General features: G+C 38.3%; 2 protein-coding genes across 4 annotated transcripts; both read right to left on the bottom strand.

The window, feature by feature from the left end:
* Positions 1-9,103: 9,103 nt before the first annotated feature.
* On the bottom strand, positions 9,104-15,051 carry LOC110654720 (uncharacterized). Of its 2 annotated transcripts, XM_021810807.2 has the most exons (12): positions 14,906-15,051; positions 14,037-14,121; positions 13,313-13,364; positions 13,203-13,223; positions 13,050-13,103; positions 11,551-11,601; positions 11,253-11,315; positions 11,033-11,098; positions 10,773-10,811; positions 10,331-10,447; positions 10,143-10,235; positions 9,104-9,410 (listed from the first exon to the last, which is right to left on the bottom strand). In XM_021810807.2, exons 1-12 carry the CDS (start codon positions 14,994-14,996, stop codon positions 9,147-9,149), a joined length of 996 nt encoding a protein of 331 aa, XP_021666499.2. In that variant the 5' UTR covers positions 14,997-15,051; the 3' UTR covers positions 9,104-9,146. The 2 variants fall into 2 exon arrangements, with proteins under 2 accessions (XP_021666499.2, XP_021666500.2); XM_021810808.2 differs by lacking the exon at positions 11,551-11,601.
* LOC110654719 (pentatricopeptide repeat-containing protein At2g44880) lies at positions 13,313-17,840 on the bottom strand. Of its 2 annotated transcripts, XM_058152286.1 has the most exons (3): positions 15,836-17,840; positions 14,037-14,121; positions 13,313-13,364 (listed from the first exon to the last, which is right to left on the bottom strand). In XM_058152286.1, the coding sequence occupies exons 1-2, from the start codon at positions 17,641-17,643 to the stop codon at positions 14,112-14,114; spliced, it is 1,818 nt and encodes a 605-aa protein (XP_058008269.1). In that variant the 5' UTR covers positions 17,644-17,840; the 3' UTR covers positions 13,313-13,364; positions 14,037-14,111. The 2 variants fall into 2 exon arrangements, with proteins under 2 accessions (XP_058008269.1, XP_021666498.2); XM_021810806.2 differs by lacking the exons at positions 13,313-13,364; positions 14,037-14,121 and adding an exon at positions 15,034-15,166.
* Between the last annotated feature and the right edge of the window lie 1,506 nt (positions 17,841-19,346).

Here is a 19,346-nt window from a genome sequence, read left to right as displayed (position 1 = left end):
TTAGGGAATGTTGTCTAAAGTGTTGGGAAAAGTCTAATAGGAGTCACATGCGGAAAAATAGGGTCCATATTCGTCTTGCATTGTCGTCTTTGCTTCTAGTTTCTGCTTCATATATTGTGTGTAAATATGAGTCTATAGAGTGTGCAATGTGCGCTTTGAATTTTGTGGGCTAATCTTTTGAATTTCGTGAAAATGCGTAGAAGCGGGAGAGCCGCCATCGCACGAGCGGATGTGCTGACGAGGTGTCGACAGATGAGGCGCCGCCCCAAGGAGGCGGGTAGGAGGCCTAGAGCCGCTCAAGTAGAAGAGCGACTACCCACGGTCAGAGCAGTCTTTCATGGCACAGGTCCCATGGACCCCATGGCGCCTACTCTAGCCGGGTCTGCAGAGAACCATCGACATGATGACGCAGATATGGTCCACCCTCCACAAAGCAGCGATCCCACCGCACCAAGAGGGGAACCTTACAAGCAGATCATAAATTTTAAGAAGTTGGTGCACGGTACTTATGATGTGTCGACGATGCATATCGGTTTCGATTCTCGCAGACGAGCAGAATGATTGGCTGATAGAAGATTGATAGAGTGTGTGCGGCATGTCATGGGGCCCATGCCTACAATGGATGAATGACTACGTGTTACCGGATGGAGGGTTTGACATGGGCTCGTTGTGGAACTTTTATCAATCGGTTTGTGCGTAAAGCTTGAGATCGAAGCAGTGGGCCTTTGAGGCCCTAAGGCGAATGGCGTGTCCGTAGATGAATATGCTCTGAATTTCGAATTGAGCAGATATGCCCCTACTGGCGGGCTACATAAACTATGAAGGTGAAGAGGTTCCTAAAGGGGCTTGACAGGAGGTATGCGAACCTGGCCATGATGTCGGATCAGTCTTTTGATGTGGTGGTTGATCGAGCGCATGCATTGAGATCGATTATCCGTGGATGACAATGGAAGAGCAAAGAAAAGCAGAGCAGAGGTTCCTCGGTGTCCCTTCCATGGGTACTCCGGGCGGTGGTGGCTGGGTAATTACAGAGGAAAGGGTAGGAGCAAGAGAAGTGGTTTTGAACCGACCACGAGGATTGAGACAGTGCGGATCCAGCGGTGGTCACGATTCGAAATGCAGCCTGGTCCAGTTCAGATCCTCCTTGGCACCTTGTGCACAGTGTGAAAGAGGACAGTCTAGACCTTGTTTGATGGGATCAGGAGTATGCTTCAGGTGTGGCCAACCGGGTCACTTTGCTAGAGAATGCCCCATGTTCAGCGAGCCACAGATGGGGTCACAGGGTTCTCATTGCGAATGTTCCTCGGCTTGATTGTATCCGGCGCTTCCAACATGGCGGCGATCGATTGGCCAACAGGCCGAGGACCACGGGGACGAGGATTTGGAGGCATATCAGTAGGTAGAAGTCGATCGTGGTTACGCCACTCGGGGTCAAGCTCGGGTTTTCACCGACCCACCAGATGCTCAAGCTTCAAATGCGATTGTGGCGGGTATTCTTACAGTGCATTCTTATGAGGCTCATGTTTTAATAGATCCGGTGCTACGCACTCATTTGTCTCCCTGTGTTTGCCATGAGGTTGGGTAGAAACCCTACAACTTTAGAGTGCCCTTTGTCGAGGCTACCCCACTTAGTGACAACATAGACGTAGACATGGTATTTCCGGTATCCGGTGGTAGTGGATGGAAAGATCCTCCCAGACTTGGTTCCTCTACGATAATGGATTTCGATGTAATCCTGGGGATGGACTGGTTGGCAACTCATTATGCCACCTTAGACTGCAGGAACAAAAAGGTATACTTCCACATACCTGGTGTGGAAGAGTTTAGTTTTGATGGTGACAGGAGCGTGGCTCCGTATAATTTGGTGTCAGCAATTAGTGCTAGAAAAATGTTGAGGCGTGGATGCCAAGGGTATTTGGCATTGGTGAGAGATACATCTGTAGAAGGTGTCAGCATGGAAAATGTTCCTGTTGTCAGAGAATTTATGGATGTCTTCCCAGAGGAGCTTCCAGGGTTGCCACCAGGAAGGGAATTAGAGTTTTGCATTGATGTTGTGCCGGGTACAAACCCCATATCGATGCCACCTTACAGGATGGCACCAGCAGAATTGAAAGAGCTGAAGGAGCAACTACAGGAGCTTTTGGACAAGGGTTTTATACGTCCGAGCACTTCACCCTGGGGTGCTCCTGTTTTATTTGTGAGAAAGAAGGATGGGTCATTGAGGTTGTGTATCGACTACAGACAGCTGAACAAGGTGACTGTGAAGAACAAGTATCCACTTCCTCGGATCGATGATTTGTTTGATCAGCTCCAAGGGGCTAGATTCTTTTCCAAGATAGACCTGCGATCAGGCTATCATCGATTGAGAATCGAGGAATGAGGACGTGTCCAAAGCGGCTTCGAGGACAAGATATGGTCATTATGAGTTCTTGGTGATGTCTTTTGGACTCACTAATGCACCAAAGACCTTCATGGACACGATGAGCAGGTGTTCAAGCCATTTTTGGACCGTTTTGTCGTCGTATTCATAGATGACATTTTGGTATACTCTCGGACCGAGGAAGAACACGTGTGGCACTTGAGGATGGTGTTGCAGACGTTGAGGGAGCACCAGCTATATGCCAAATTTTCAAAATGTGAATTTTGGCTAGAAAGTATCTCATTCTTGGGACACGTGGTTTCAAGTGACGGTATTCAAGTGGATCCCAAGAAAATTGAAGTCAGAATCGATTGGCTTAGGCCTACAAATCCACCGAGGTGCGAAGTTTTCTGGGTTTAGCTGGCTACTATAGGCGTTTTGTACAAGATTTCTCCAGGATAGCGGCTCCCTTAACTAAGTTGACCAGGAAGAATGTTCCATTCATTTGGACAGATGACTGTGAGGTGAGTTTCCAGAAGCTTAAGGAGTGTCTAACCACTGCCCCTGTGTTGACACTACCTGTGAGTGGTGAAGGATACACTGTATTGTGACGCCTCGAGTTGGCCTAGGGTGTGTTTTGATGCGAGAATGGAAAGGTAGTGGCTTATGCTTCAAGGCACCAAGAGGCATGAGCAGAACTACCCCACCCATGATTTGGAAATGGCGGCTGTAATCTTTGCACTAAAGATTTGGAGACACTATCTGTATGGTGAAGTGTGCGAGATATACACCGACCACAAAAGTTTGAAGTACATCTTCCAGCAGAGGGATTTAAACTTAAGACAGAGGAGATGGATGGAGCTTCTGAAAGACTATGATTGCACCATCCAGTACCACCCTGGGAAGGCCAATGTTGTGGCAGATGCTCTGAGCAGAAAATCTTACGCGATTTGGCGCACATTTCGATAGAGAGAAGAGACCGTTGATTCGGGAGGTACATGAGTTGATGGATCAAGGTTTAATCCTAGATCATCGGATGAGGGGGTATTGTTGGCTCACTTTTCAGTGAGGCCAGACTTGAGGGACAGAGTTAGAGTTTCCCAGCACAGAGACCAACAATTGATGAAGATCATAGAAAGAGTACAGCAAGGCGAAGGTGGTGAGTTTGGATTTGCCAATGATGGCGCCCTAGTGCAAGGTTCTAGGATATGTGTGCCCGATGTGGACAACCTCAGGAATGAAATCATGCGAGAGGCACACTATACAGCATGCATGTCCACCTGTGTTCCACCAAGATGTACCATGATGTGAAAGATAGCTATTGGTGGAATGGCATGAAGAGAGACATAGCAGACTTTGTGTCCAAGTGCTTGACTTGTCAGAAGGTGAAGTTTGAACACCAGAGACCGTCAGGGAAGCTGCAAGAGCTCCCTATCCCAGAATGGAAGTGGGAAATGATCACTATGGATTTTGTGACTGGGTTGCCTCGTACCACGCGAGGATATGATTCGATATGGGTATTTGTAGACCGCTTGACCAAATCAGCTCACTTCTTACCTGTGAAGACTACATATTCGTAGGGCAAAGTATGCCCTCTACATTCGAGAAATAGTCGATTGCATGGAGTTAAACTTCCATAATATCTCGACAGAGGGCCTGATTCACTTCGGTTTTGGAGAAAGTTGCAAGAAGCACTTGGCACAGTTGAACTTGATGCGGCTTTCCACCTCGAGACAGACGGTCAGAAAGGACAATCCAAACATCGGAAGACATGCTTCGCATGAGTGTCTTGGATTTTGGAGGTCAATGGGATGAGCACTAGCTTTGGTGGAGTTTGCCTACAACAACGATTATCACTCGGCATAGGGATGGCACCCTATGAGGCACTATATGGAAGAAAGTGTAGGTCTCCTCTGTGTTGGACAGAAATGGGGGACACCAGGGTGCAGGATGTAGACCGAGTGCAGTACACTTCTGAGGTAGTTCCTTTAATCGAGGAACGATCGAGGACACTTTCGATGAAGTGAAGAGTTATGCGGACCCAGACGGAGGATGTGGAGTTTGCGATGGCGACTATGTATTCTGAAGGTATCTCCAATGAAGGAGTCATGAGATTGGAAAGAAGGGCAAGTTGGCACCTCGGTATATCAGACCTTTTGTGGTTACTGATAGAGTTGGAGCAGTTGCCTAACGGTTGGAGCTACCACCCAACCTTTCTCACGTTCATCAAGTGTTTCACATCTCCATGCTCAGGAAATACATTCCGATCCTTCTCATGTCTTTGCAATGGATGTGATAGAGCTAAAAGAAAATTTGACATTTGAGGAGCAGCCTGTAGCCATAGTGGACTACCAAGTGAGACAACTGAGATCAAAACAGATCCCTATGGTTAAGGTTTTGTGGAGGAGTCAGTCAGTGGAAGAGTGCACCTGGGAGTCAGAACGGGACATGCGTAGCAAGTACCCTTATCTGTTCAATGTATAATCATGTTCTTTATTCTGCCTTGTGTAAAAATTCGAGGACGAATTTTCTGTAAGGGGGGAAGAATGTAACACCCCGAAATTTTAATTTTTATGAGCATTTTGGTATTTTAATTTTATTTAAATTTTAGGAATTTTTTTTTAGATTTTTCGGATTTTAAAAATCGGGTTCAATTTTCCGAAAATATAAACTTTGATGATTTTTAAAAATTAATTTAAAGACCACGTGGCAAAACTAAAAATATATTTGGAGTCTACGTATTTTTCTGAGTTTTACGAAATTTTTTGAATTTTGGACCTCGTTTTGGTCCAGGCGAGTAAAAATTCAACATTTTGGATCCTGAATCGAACCGGCCGAATCGACCCGGACCGGATCCGACCGATCGAATCGGACCGCCCTTTTCCTTCTTCCTTTTTCTTTCCCCGCGGCGTCCTCTCCCCTTCTCTCTCGTTTCTCTCTCCTCCCCTGCTGCCGGCCAGCCGCCTCCCCTGCGTCCTCCCCTCGCCGCCGCCTCCCGCACTCGCCCCGGCCGTGAGCAGCCGAAAAACGCGCGCGATCTCCCCCCTGCGCGCGCCGCGCCGCTTCGACTTCCTCGGCCAAATCCGGCCGATCCGGCCACCAATTGGACCGGGTCTTGTGTCCAAAATCATCTACTCGGCGAGAGCTTTCCATAGACACCAAGAACGCCGAAATCCATCGAGCGGATTGTCCGATTTTTGCTCGGGAAGATTTTAGCCCATTTCGACTTTTGGGCTAGATTTCTCGAAAACCGTGAATCCCACGAGAAAACCGAGGCCACCAGCACGCTCCATTCGTCGAGAGCTTCGCAACGACATAAATTTCGAATTTTTTCGACACCGTTTTTCGGTGGGTCCCACGGAACTTCGCAGTGTATTTTCGAGCATTAAATGAGCTTAGAAAATTCTGAAAAATTTATGTACTAACCCCCGTGTTATGGGCTTCGTGTAGGTATCCTCGATTCGCGGAAATTCGACAGTTGACCGGGTCTGCAAATTTCGGGCCAGACAGACCCGTTACCGGAAAAGTCCCCGAATTGGACCGAGGTTTTGGCTAGCCCCCCATTGTCAGACGTCCCGAGCGCGTTCCCGAAGTCGGAATCGGCAAAGGTAAACCCGAACCTTGCTTTTTCGTAATTTTCTAGTGCTTAAATAGGATTAAAAATCCATAAAATATTCGTGGTAGCTTAGAAAATTACGATTCTTTTTGCAATAGCTTAGTAATATTGCTAAGGACCGCGGGGCAAAGTTTTATAATTTTTAGAGCTTGTTTGGGCAGTTTTTGCAAAAATGATCAATAATAAGGACTAAATTGAAATTTTGCGTATTGTGATGGATGACTGATTTGATGGGCCCAGGAGGGGCTGTGTGATATGATTGAACTGTTGATATATGGATTGTGAGTATAGAAGTGTGTTTTGAACCCTTTTGCAGGTTGGGTAGGTCCTAGGTATAGGGGAGACTCTGCCGGATTTTCGGCACGACTTAGGACGTAATTGGTCTTTTCTTTGTTTGTATTGAGTCAGATTGTATTAAATAAATGTAATATGATTGTCAGGTGAGTGGACAGACCTTCTTCCTCCGCCACCGCCACGTAATTTGTCGTCAAGTCTGTGAGTAAAATATTAATTTTAATTGTAATTTCGATATTATTATATGTTCAGCATGCCCATGCATCACTTATATGCATATATTTATGTAGTTAAACTCTAGGCAAGAATTATGTTGCATTCATAACTGTTAATGTGCCATGAATGTTGTTGTGGTAATTTGGAGCAGTGTGCGTGCGTTGGCGTGCGTGTGATGTGGTGTGGACTATGGATAGGGCCAGGCGATCCGCTTGAGTAATTGGTGGGACCCGATCCTTCGAGGGGTAGTCACGGCTTGAGTAATTCGCTGGGACCCTCGATTTGGTTCTTAAGTGGAAGTCCGAGCTTGAGTAATTCGCTGGCACCAGGTTGGATTTAAGAGAGCTGTATAAGGGATCAGCTCCCATATGTTATGATTGATACTACAGGGTGTGTGAGTGCTCTAAATTACCTTTTTGATGTTATGATGTGAAAATATTGTTGATGTTGCATTTCACTCTACAGGGTGCATTAGTTCTAGATAGTTATAGAGATTATGGTTAAAATTGATATTTTACTCTCTGAGTCGAACGCTCACTCCTGTTCAATATTTTTTCAGGCTACAGGAGGATTTTATTTTGGTTAACCTGCTTTTCTCCCTCGCAGGTCAATTATTACTGTTTGTATAAACTTGTTAAATCTTAGAATTTCCGCATGTGTTAAAAATGTTATTTGATTTGGGTCTGTAAACTAAATTATTATTTTGGGACCTGTAAACTTAATATGCTATGCATGTTTGATGGATTGGATGAGGGAGCTGAGCTCCATTTATTATTATGTTGATGAGTATGTGGAGAGTGAGCTGAGCTCCCCAATTGACTATATATTGTGTTTACAGGTCGGGTGAGTCGAAAACTCCCCGTTGGTAAGTCCATTTTATGGCCGGACTCTGTCCGTTTGTTTTCTTGATATTGGGCCCAAATGGGCCTTAGAGTTGGGTTAATGAACAGTTAGGCTTACTACGGGCCTCGGGGGCTTTAGGCTGGCCCAGGTCCTAGTGCCGGTCGGGCCCATAGGTTGGGTCGTGACATATATTAAGTGTTCGATAAAATTTAATTTAATTAATATTACTTGTGTGTAAAATAACTAATAAAAAGTATATATATATATATAATTTATTTTATTATTAAAATAAATATATAAATATTAATTTATTGTTTATTTTATTATTGAAAAAATAAATAAAAATTAAATAATATAAAATTATATGAGTAATATATATTTCTAATAATATAGAAATATATTACTAAAATGAATTTTTTATTTTGAAACAGTAACAGCTAATTGAGAATAATTTTAATTTCATAACTTTTTGAAATGCAACAATGAGTGTATCAGTTGAACAATAATAATTTGATACTTTTACCAAATGGATTTGGAATAGTTGGATATGAAACCTCCGTCGTTTGGTACTTTTACCACACGGGTTAATAGTAGTTGGATATGATATCTCTATCAGTTATTCTAAACCTATAATCTAAACACCACCTAAGTATTAGAGAAAGAAACTGATAAAGAAAGTCTCGCACTAGAACAACTAGAGAGAGAGCCATTGACAGATTTGAATTCATAATTCTTGATTGCGTGGATAAATTTGAAATTTTATGTATCAAAGGCTAAACTCAAACATTAAATAAGATTGTTTGGAAGATCTGGTCAAGGGAAAGAGAAGGCCCCAACCCAAATTTCTTCTAAATGGGGTGAGCTTTTCAGCTCCAATTTAGTGTTTGCTTAAGCTAATTAAACTTTTCGTTATTTTATTTTGTTTTTTCTTTTTTATGTTTAATTTGATTCAATTCTTGGTACTTTAATTTTGATTTAGTTTAATTTTAAAATAACTTTATATAATTATTATCTTTTAAAATAACTTTATATAATTATTATTATGAAAAGTCATATGTAAATTAATATTTAACCGTTAAAGTTAATTATTAATAATGTTATATCATATGATATATCTTTTAATTATTATTATAATTTTCAACTATAAGATGCATATATAAATAAAAATTAAATATATTATATAATATATTAATAATTAAGAATTATAATGTAATTTAAAATATTTATAATTAAAATTATTAAAAAAAGTAAATGAATTAAAGATAACATTAAGTTTTATAAATATATAATTTTAATTGCATAATATAGATAATTGTATTGAAAATAGGTACTAAGATACTTCTTCTCCATTCATCAGGCATTTTTTTGGAAGTTAGCACCAGTGAAATGTATAATTTCACTTCCATATCTCCCAAACACTTCCACCCCTCCCAGGCTTTACTACTTTTTTTCTCTCTCTAAGTGCTTTTTACTCTAAAGATCTAATCCTTTTCAAGATAATTTCACATTTTTTTATTGTGTTATATAATATACTCACTCTATAAGATGCATATATAAATAAAAATATTAAAATGTAATTTAAAATATTTATAATTAAAATTATTAAAAAAAGTAAATGAATTAAAGATAACATTAAGTTTTATAAATATATAATTTTAATTGCATAATATAGATAATTGTATTGAAAATACACAGGATTTTTTTTTTTTTTTTGGAAGTTACGCACCAGTGAAATGTATAATTTCTCCATACCAACCCACCCACCACCCCCCCAACCCAAAAAAAAGAAAAAACTAATTCTGGTGCAAATGCTGGTGCTTACAGAATTTGCAGCAAAGCTTGATCCTCGGTAAGCCCAAATAGTCCAATAAAGAAGTTCCTGATTGATGAAACCCATCTATAAGATGGAGGTTCTGTTTTTATGTGCTGGCATGATGCTTGGTCCTCCAAATAGGGCACTATATACTTCTTCATATCATTCTGAGAGATGTCAAGGTGATTCCCGGAGACATTTACGAATTTAACTTTTCCTGCTTCATCTAGTGTTTTTAACCCAATCCAGTCTTCAGTGTAGAGCTTAGTCTGCAACAAATACAAGATGCTAAAAAGAATTACAAGCTGTCATTAAATGAAATTAAAGGGAAATGAAAAATGAGCCACAAATGCTACATCAAAATGCGACTAGGTGAAGACACAAGAATAACCTACAATATGGAATTAGAAGCCCAAGATCCAACTTATTTGTCCTGCAACATAAGCAGGATTATGCAAATGATGAATTTTCATTCCTTTAGCATTTACATGAAGACTTGCTCTTAGGTCTTGAACCTTTTCCTAATGGCTGCAAGCCCAAGAACTCTACTGTCATGCTAGATGATGGATCTTTCAGTGAAATATAAAATGTCAGCAAGACAAATAGCTGCTGAAATTTGGCCTAAAAGACTTCTGCAACTATACATTCTTATTGCCATCAAAATAACTATGATATTAACATATATCTCGTGAAAGGTGATGACCGATACTACTTGGCCTACTGCAAAAAAAAAAAAAAAAGAAGAAGAGATCATGCATCTCTCTCTCTCTCTGCGCACAGGAATGTGTTTTGCATGGACTCCAACACCTATTTAGTAATGTTCTTTTTTTCACAATGATTGTGCATTCAGATTCCAAGAAAATCCAATTTGTCAATTCCTTGTACCACGGAAAAGGAAGAATTAAATGATACTTTTTTGTCATTCTGAAGTATATAAAGAATGCAGCAGCCTAGCTCTGACTCTTTCCATATCAGGTATTATAAAGGAATGAGAGAATTACTTCTTGTGCAGGCAGAACAGGAGTAAAGGCTCCATCTGGATAATACCCAAACCAGGAGGTTTCCTTGGGTATCAAAACTGCGTCCTGATCAAACTGATAAGCATAACCAAGCTAGTCAAAATAATTGTTAAACACATTATTTGAATTAGATAAAAAGAATGTTACAAAAACAAAATGACTTAACTGACCATGATTAAAATCAAATTCTCTAAGCTAGCAAAACGTTCCTTGTAAGTAGAATTTTTTGTGATTTCATTGTTAAGTTTGGGAAGAAACTTGCACCCTTTTAGATAGTCAGCAATGTCCTGCAGAAAGAAATAGTTCTCACTTTTAAAAACACGGTTTAAGAAAATAAATTCAAGTGAAAATTATTGAAACATGATAAAGGAAATGCAAAAGAATTGGCATCTTGATCCAGAAAGCAATGAGATGACAATACAAAACAAATTGTAGGGAAGTAGCCATATGTGATCTGATACAGTAATGTTTTTCTTTTCATTTTTTTCTTTAACATTTATCTTTTTTCTGAGCAAAGGTGGGACTAAAGTCTACTGAAGATTGAAGGTCAAACAACTAGGAAGAGAACCAGCAGTAGATCAGCACAATTAAGTGGTAGTCTGATAGACTCACAGTTGGGATTTTGATATAACCACTGGGAGCCAAGTGTTCCTGCAATGTCATCACAGATAAGCAACTCAACATGAACTCAGTGCAAAGGTTACAGAATAATTAAGGATAAAAAGAACAATGAAGTCACCTGTCCATGGTAAGAATGAAGTCAAATCACAACTAGTACCAGAGCATGTGATTTTACCAAGAAGGCAATAAATTATGCCCTTTACTTCCCATTTCAATACATCAACATTCATAAAGTAATTTATAAAATTTACCTGAACATAGCTGCTGTAGATCTCTAATCGGATTAAAGCATCCACAAGAATGCATACAAGGCCAGACTGCAAAAACAGGACATTTCAAACTAGACAGCACAGAAGACAACAGATCCAAACAAACATTTCTGGGTTCCTGTTTAGCTAGTAGGCTTTATTTAAAACCAAAATAAATTAAATGGATCGCTGAATTGAGTAGGATTAAGAAACCAGCACTTACTCCACAGAATGGAACTGAAGCAGTACCAGCATGGGGACCTGCCAATGAAATCAAATTCTTAACCTGTTACAGACACACATGCACACACAAGGGACATTATAAACAAAAACAACAATGATGAAGTGTAGAAGGGACATTACAAACAATGACATGACAAGATGACTAGATAAGGGAGAACAATAAGTTAGACATGGGATGATTCAAATCTGTTGTGGAACATAATCTAATTTGTAGGGCCAGAGACCAGACATGCAGAGATGAAAGCGAAGATATAAGTTTTTTACAGATTAGTACTTACAGCAGGTCCTCCTTCACAAAATTCAATAATTCCTCGACCAACCATGTTACCCTGTAAAGTAGAATGATTATGACAAGTGTTAAAAGATAGGTATGAAGGAGCAACTACTATTATGCGCACAGTGGGAGGGGACACGAGATTTTCCTATCTCAATTGGATTATATCAAGGTTCAGCTGTAAGCCCTTACCTTTTTACATTAGTTTTAGATGAATTGACAAAACATATACAAGAGAGTATCTCTTGGTGCATGATGTTTGTAGATGTTATAGTTCTAATAGATGAGACGCGAGAAGGAGTTAATAGAAAGCTAGAGTTTTGGAGAAGTACTCTGGAGTCAAAGGGTTTTAAGTTAAGTATAACGAAGACAGAATACATGCATTACAAGTTCAGTGAAGGTTGAACTGGTGATAGGGAAGGAGTTAGTTTGGATGGAGTGATACTGTCTCAAAGTAATCACTTTAAATATCTCGGCTCAATCCTTCAAGTAGATAGGGGATGTGAGGAGTATGTTAGTCATAGGATTAAAACCGGATGGTTGAAGTGGAGCAGTGCCACGGGAGTTTTATGTGATCGCAAGATTCCCAATAAGTTGAAAGGAAAATTTTACCGTACAGCTATACGACCGGCCATGTTATATGGTAGTGAGTGTTGGGCATTGAAGGAGTTGTATGTGTCCAATATAAGAGTTGTGGAGATGAGAATGTTAAGGTGGATGAGTGATCATACTAGACTAGATAAAATTCGTAATGAGAGTATTAGAGAAAAGGTAGGAGTGGTACCAATTGAGGATAAGTTGAGAGAATGGAGATTGAGATAGTTTAGTCATGTGAAGCGTAGACATACGGAGGCTCCAGTTAGACAAGTAAAGCATATTAAGTTAGATGATAGAAAGAAAGGAAGGGGTAGACCTAAACTGACTTGGAGGAGAGTAGTACAACATGACCTAGAAGCATTATACATTTCTGAGGATTTAACTCAAAATCGTTTAGAATGGGAAAGAGAATCCATGTAGCCGACCCAAAATTCTTGAAATAAAGACTTAGTTAAGTTGAGTTGTTGATTTTTATGCTAATTGTAAAACAGATCCAAGAGTTGAACAATGGAAACTAGAATGACCATGAAAAGGTGAACCAATAAAAAGGAAAGCAAAAATATTTCCAAATCTCCCCTTCAGTTAATGCCAGCAACAAATAGAACTCATATGTAAAAAATTATGCATGAGGGATCAAGCATATCTCATCAGAGTGCAAGGCCTATTAAAATGCATTCAATTTACAAAATGGTGAATCAATAAACAGATCAATTTACACATACACATTAGAAAATTAGAGAAAGAAAAATAAGAAAAGAGAAAATTAGAGAAGAAAAAGAAGAAAAGATGAGGCTAGATGATGCTCCATAAATGCTCTAGGAGGACATAAAATATGCATGCATATGGCACACAATCAAGTAAAAATCATGCAATATGAAGCAAATGAAATTTTAGCTTCTTAATCACCTGAGAAAGCCCAACTATGCTGTAACCATTAGCGAGCTCACTCATACTCTTCACCTGTGAATTGAAATATAAATCTTGTTTGCAGACAAGATAAAGTTGAAGTGGCGAAAGAAAATAGCAACATTAAAACTATTTCCCAATAGCTTTTACCACCTTCTCACAAGCAATTGCAGTCTGCAATCACAATTTTAACAAAATACCATCAGATTGTGAGATACGGCCCTTTCAATGACATGTGCTCAAATTATAGTTTCAAGTATCACCTGCTCAAGAAGAGGCATGGTCCAAGAATCCCATGATCCATCTCCAATTTCTCTGCAGAAAGGAAATGAAAAACGAACACTACATTCAGGATATGCATTTTGAATTCTGCCTTGTGTATAAGCTTGATCAAGAAGACATGATTCCAGGTGCACAGATGCATAGGAATAAACAGAACACATTACTACAAGCACATGTGCATGCACAAGTAAACAAACAGACAGCAACAAGCAAAAAACTTTTACTGTCAGTACGATGCTCGAAAAAAATATTGGAATGCATGTTTATCTCTCCTGACATTGCATATTGTTGTAAAAAGATTCACTCTGTGATAGGTGAGGACACCTCAAGAACAAACTATAAGGAAAAATTTACATCTTAAATGGCCTTCAAAGAGCTGAAAGGAGAGAAGGGGCAGGGGGAACCAAAGGCATTCAACTACGCGACAAAACCACTACATGGGTGTTTGGCAAAGTGGTTCAGGCCACCTTTGCACCCTAAGACGTAGGTTTGTTCCACTTTTGATAACAGTATCAATTAAATGCTTTTCCTAAAGATAGGTGACCCATGAACTGTGTTCTCAGGGCCTACAAGAAGATGAAAATGTAGTTGATGGGTAGCTTATATTTCTCAACTTTGGGTAGGTCACCAAATAGATAAATTATATTTAACAGTTGCCAATTGTGAATTTGTGATTAACATAATGATGCACAAGTTATAGCATACAGGCAATATCCTGGAGCACCGGACCAGTTGCTTAAGAGCTCAGTGAAGCGAGTGACCCCTCGATTACTGCATTTATCACCAATACCTGACACAAAAATGAATTCAAAACATCAGTGTAGTATGATAAACTTGATGCACATACTACCGTCTAAGGTTCCCTACATGGAATCCCCAACTTCATGCTATTGTTTCGGTGTAAAATGTTCCTTACCAACTAGTTTGAGAGTTCAATTCAGCATTGCTTACATCTTACAGCCGGAGTTAAACCAAATCATAGTTTTGTATTAACCAGAAGAGCATATATCTAACAAAGTTACAGGCAGAGTTTAACCTAATTAGAGGGCCAACAAAATAAGAAGAGAAAAAAGTTTACTCTTCTAATCCTAAAAGGCAGGAAAAAGGCCAAATATTTCCAGGACACAAGGTCAATCACTAGCGTAAATATTCGGTCACGTGTAGATTTCCTGTTTCCCAATACCCAAATGAAGAAAAAAAATACAAAGTCCTTATGTCATTTTCTATATTCTTCTTCCCTATAATTATATGACAAACCAACTTAGGAAATGGCAGAATAATCCAACCAAAATTGCAGCAAACCAAAGGACAGAGGACAGTTACATGTGATTCAATGAATTACTTCATTTCTCATAAGGAACTCCAAGAAACTATATTGTAACAGAAAAAGGTTTCAAAAAATTGTGAAGATGAACACATGATTTACAGGCTCGCTTCCATGAATAGAAACTAATGTAAATGGGTCAAGTAGCGAAGCGAACACGACAAAATCTTGAAGAGAAAGGAAGAAACACAACTCCATAAGCTTGGACACTAGAGATAAATAAAAGGGAGAGAGAGAGAGAGAGAATTACCGTGCAAAACTATAAAGGGAACAGAGTGTGCGAACGAGATGAGACTGAAAGTGAAGAATATTATAATAAAGGAGGTTGGAAGAAGACCCATTTCTGCTTGAAGGCTTCTGGAAGGCCAGCACTAGGATTTATAAGTTGAGAGATATTCCTGGGACTTGGGAGATAACAGAAATCTCAGCTAAGGGGATTGACGCCTGGCCTGGGGGCATGAACACGAGAAGCTTGTAAAGGGAGAACAAGCGCCAAGTCCAACCACCCTTCCTGAAGTTAGTAGTTGACGACTGCTGTTAGGTATGGGTTTTATTTATAATAAATTTCAGTTTCTTATAAAAAAATAATATAAATATTTTCTCTTGAGATAATTTTTTTAAAATTAATAAGAATCCTAATTATAAAATTAAAATAAATGAAAAAAATTCAAATAAACTTAGTTTATCACTTTTTTTATAAATTAACAAATAAAATTCTTTTATATTAGTATAATTATGAATCCATATGTGCTTTATTATTAATTAATTTTAAATTATAAATAATATAAAATAACATAATTATTTATTATTAATCATTCTGATAATAATATAAAAAATTCAAAATAAATATATCAAATTTTATATTTATTTTATTTTTAAAATCTCACAGTTTTAATTTTTAAGCGGCAATAATGCTTTATCCATTATAATGATGAGGATTAGCTTCCTTAACTTTTGTTCTGATTTCACCAACTCGGCTAGTTCCTGACTATTCATGATCATTCTTTTAAGTTCTACAATTTTGTGAGAAAAATAATGTTTATAATTAAATTATATTAAATTTTTGAAGTCATATTTTTTCAACTACAGTTAAAATAATAAAGTCACACAGCGCACCTACTATCTTTCAAAAAGTTAAAAATAGCCAAAAATATGTTTTGTTTCCAACTAAAAGATACACCTTTTTCTCCCTTTGTCCTTCATTTGCATCAACAGCTGCCCCAGGACTGATTGTATTGAATCCCATTGTGGGTGTTCTGTACCCCCAGCTATGAACTCTGAAACTCTACCGTCAACCTCTATAGCACTGCTACCTGCCTCTTTCTTTGCCCCATTTCTTCTCATCAATTGCTTAATTTCTTCTACGTCTCTCCATCGTTGCTGCATGGCACACAAGTTCCTCAATATAACATAATTTCCATCATTCAATGGCTCCATATTAAGAGCCTCATTTAATACTTTCTGAGCCCTCATAACATCCTTAGAATTTGCACAAGCAAATAGGAAAGAGCTAAGAATTATTTCATTGGCCTCATAAGGCATACTCTTGATCAACTTGTCAGCTTCCTCCAAGAGCCCTGCCCTCCCCAATAAATCAACCATACATCCATAATGCTCAATTTTTGGTGTCAGCCCAAACTCATTCATGGCTTTAAACCATCTCTTCCCTTCCTCTATCAGACCACCATGGTTACATGCAGACAAAACACCAATCATGGTTATATCATTTGGTTTAATCCCTTCACGTTGCATCTCCAAAAATGCTTTCAGTGCTTCATCACCACACCCATTAACTGCATATCCATTTATCAAAGCATTCCAAGAAGCTTGTTCCTTCTTAGGCATATTGTCAAAAACTCTTCGTGCTTTAAAAATTTCACCACATTTTGCATACATATGGACAAGTGCAGTCGAGACTTTGGTTGCTCTATCAATTTTCTTCATGCAAGCAAACTGATGAACCCAACCTCCCAATTCCAGAGCACCCAAATCAGCTATAGCTGGCAGGATGCTTACGATTGTCACTTTATCTGGTCCAAATGACGTGCTTGTCTGCATTTCATGAAACAATCTCAATGCTTCATGGGGTTGTTTATTTTGAGAATATCCGCTAATCATTGCATTCCAAGAAAAAAGGTTCTTCTCTGGCATGGCATCAAATAGAGATCTAGCAGATAAAACATCACTACTATTGCAATATCCATTTATCATACTGGTCCAAGAGATCACATTCCTATCCGGCATCTTATTAAACAAACTTCGAGCCGAGTCCATATCTCCCACTTTAACATAACCGTCAAGCATTGCATTATATGCTGCAGAATCTTTGGTAGGCATCTGATCAAAAAGCACCCTTGCAGTGCCCATATCTCCGGACCTAACGTAACCACCAATGAGAGCCGTCCATGACACCAGATTTCTCTCACTCATTTCATCAAACAGTTTTCTAGCCATACCCAACTCCCCTAACCTTGCATACATGTCAACCAATGCTGTTGAAACGTACAAATCTAAACAAAACCCAATCTTTACAACATGACCATGCATCTCTAAACCTTCCCAAACGGCCATACTCAAACCACAAGACTTGGCCAACACAGTAAATGTGAAATTATCGGGGAGGAAACCTGTGCCCCTCCTAAGATCCTTATAAAGAGTGAAAGACTCAGCAAATTGGAGCATACCCACATGGGCTTTGATCATGGAATTGCAAAGGAAGGTATCGTCTTTGTGGGGCCGACTATCAAACATCAGGCGAGCATGGCGGATAATTGCGAGTGGTTCAGGTATGCAAGCTACAAAAGCAAGAGAGGCAGAGGTAGTGATGAATTTTGTGAGAATGTTAACGTTGGTTTCAATGGCGTTCCGAAGCATAAGAGCGTGGATTTGCAGGAGGGTTTCCCTCGTCTTTGTTCTTTGAAGAAGAGAAAGGCATTTTCTTTCTACTGGACTCCAGAGAAGCTGCTGCTGCCGCCCCTCCTCTAGCATTGGTTAATATAAAAACTTCCTCCCGGTCTCTGGATCATAGAGATCGTTCATCTCATCTCTTCTGAACGGCGTTTGGACAAAGAAAATCTGCCACATTGCTTCTGAACGGCGGTTTTCCTCTGCGTCGTTAGAGTTAATTGCAAAATAAATATTGAATTGGACAATTTTTTAATTTTATTAAATTATTAATTGAACAATTAGAATTACTATTAGGTTTCATTTTCGTTTTTTATCAAAAATAATGATTGTGTTTTAATTCAATCATGTTAAAATTATTTTTAAAATTATAAATTAAAATTTTAATTAAAATTAAATAAAAAATATGCATGTTTTTAATAGAAATGTTTTCTAAGTCGATAAAAAATTTATATTATATTGAAAGTTCATATTTAATAATAATAATAATAATAATAATAATAATAATAATAATAATGATAGAACGAATTTGATAACTAATTATTATAATAAGAAGTATATTATTTAGCGTTAAACTTTATTATTAATAATAATTTAATTTTATATTTTAAAAATTAAATTATTTTATTATTTACGTATATGCCTATGAGATCTCTCTTTTTAAATTTTATCTTAAATAAATTTAAATACGTCTTTAATTAAATTCATTTATTAGGTATACATATATAATTTCTCATAAAAATTTATTTATTATATTATAAGGTGGTCCATTTTTACGTGAAAATGAATGTATATATGGAGTATTTTATAATATTTCTAGAGAAGAAGATGCATGACTTTTGGCTTAGAAGTAAGTTGGCTTAGCAAGACAAGGAGTACATAAGCAGGAGAAGAAGATGAGTAAAGCAAAAGTTAGCGTCTTTAAGATCATTGTCAGAAGTGAAACTGTGGGTTTGTTTAGCCTCCTCTGGAATGGTGGAAAGTAGTAAAAGTAGCAAGATTAGTGATTGAGATGAGGTATGATATGAATCTGATTTTAAGTAGGATGCGTTGAAGGTTTTGTAGGAAATTAATGAAGAACAAAGAGAGTGTAATCAGGAGATATTCGAAGGAAATGAGTGGGTTTGGTGACTTTTATATGAGATGTCTTAGAAGGCATATGAATAATGTATAGAAGCAAGCAACAACAACGAAGAAAAGGGAAAGGAAATAATGGCGGAAAAATTATGCATTTTTGGGACATATTTATCTCTCCTCCTTTCATCTTTGAATATTCAATAAGAACTAAGAAATGAGATATTATGGACTCATCATGAACGACCATGAGACCAATGCAAAGCCGAAATGGAAGAAGAACAACTGTGTGCTAACTGTTAACTGCAAAGTGAAGCTCCAACCTCACATACCAGATTCATCCCTCATCGATCTGTTATTATTGGAAATAAAAGTTATTCGTTGGTTGACTTGATAAGAAATGGCGTGAAGGATTTGGCTGCTTGCATTTGCATAACTGGTGTCATTTTTTAGGAATTATTAGGTGCATCAGGTGTATATATACCTTCTTTTATGTGGGATCTACTTCCTATATAATAGGAATGATCCACTTTCTATGAGAGAGGTAGCACTATTTTTTAGTGTATAAGTGTACCTAATAATTAGCCATCATTTTCTTTTCATTTGAAAAAATAAATTGATTAGTCTCTTTATATTTACCCTTTGGAAAGGATTAATCTTTCGTTAACAAAGTTTAAAAAATAGAATACACTATTTCATTTAAAAAATTTTTT

Source organism: Hevea brasiliensis, chromosome 9 (assembly GCF_030052815.1).
Source record: "Hevea brasiliensis isolate MT/VB/25A 57/8 chromosome 9, ASM3005281v1, whole genome shotgun sequence".
Classification (NCBI taxonomy): Eukaryota; Viridiplantae; Streptophyta; class Magnoliopsida; order Malpighiales; family Euphorbiaceae; genus Hevea; species Hevea brasiliensis.
This window is presented reverse-complemented; position numbering and strand designations above follow the sequence as displayed.

Coding starts and splice junctions, on each gene's coding strand:
- LOC110654720 (XM_021810807.2), bottom strand. CDS start 14,996: ATGGGTCTTCTTCCAACCTCCTTTATTATAATATTCTTCACTTTCAGT. Junction 13,365..14,036: donor GGTGCTCCAGGATATTGCCT/GTATGCTATAAC, acceptor TCCTTTCTGCAG/AGAAATTGGAGATGGATCAT. Junction 10,448..10,772: donor GTTATATCAAAATCCCAACT/GTGAGTCTATCA, acceptor TTCTTTCTGCAG/GACATTGCTGACTATCTAAA.
- LOC110654719 (XM_021810806.2), bottom strand. CDS start 17,643: ATGCTAGAGGAGGGGCGGCAGCAGCAGCTTCTCTGGAGTCCAGTAGAA. Junction 15,167..15,835: donor AAGGACAAAGGGAGAAAAAG/GTGTATCTTTTA, acceptor TACTAACTTCAG/GAAGGGTGGTTGGACTTGGC.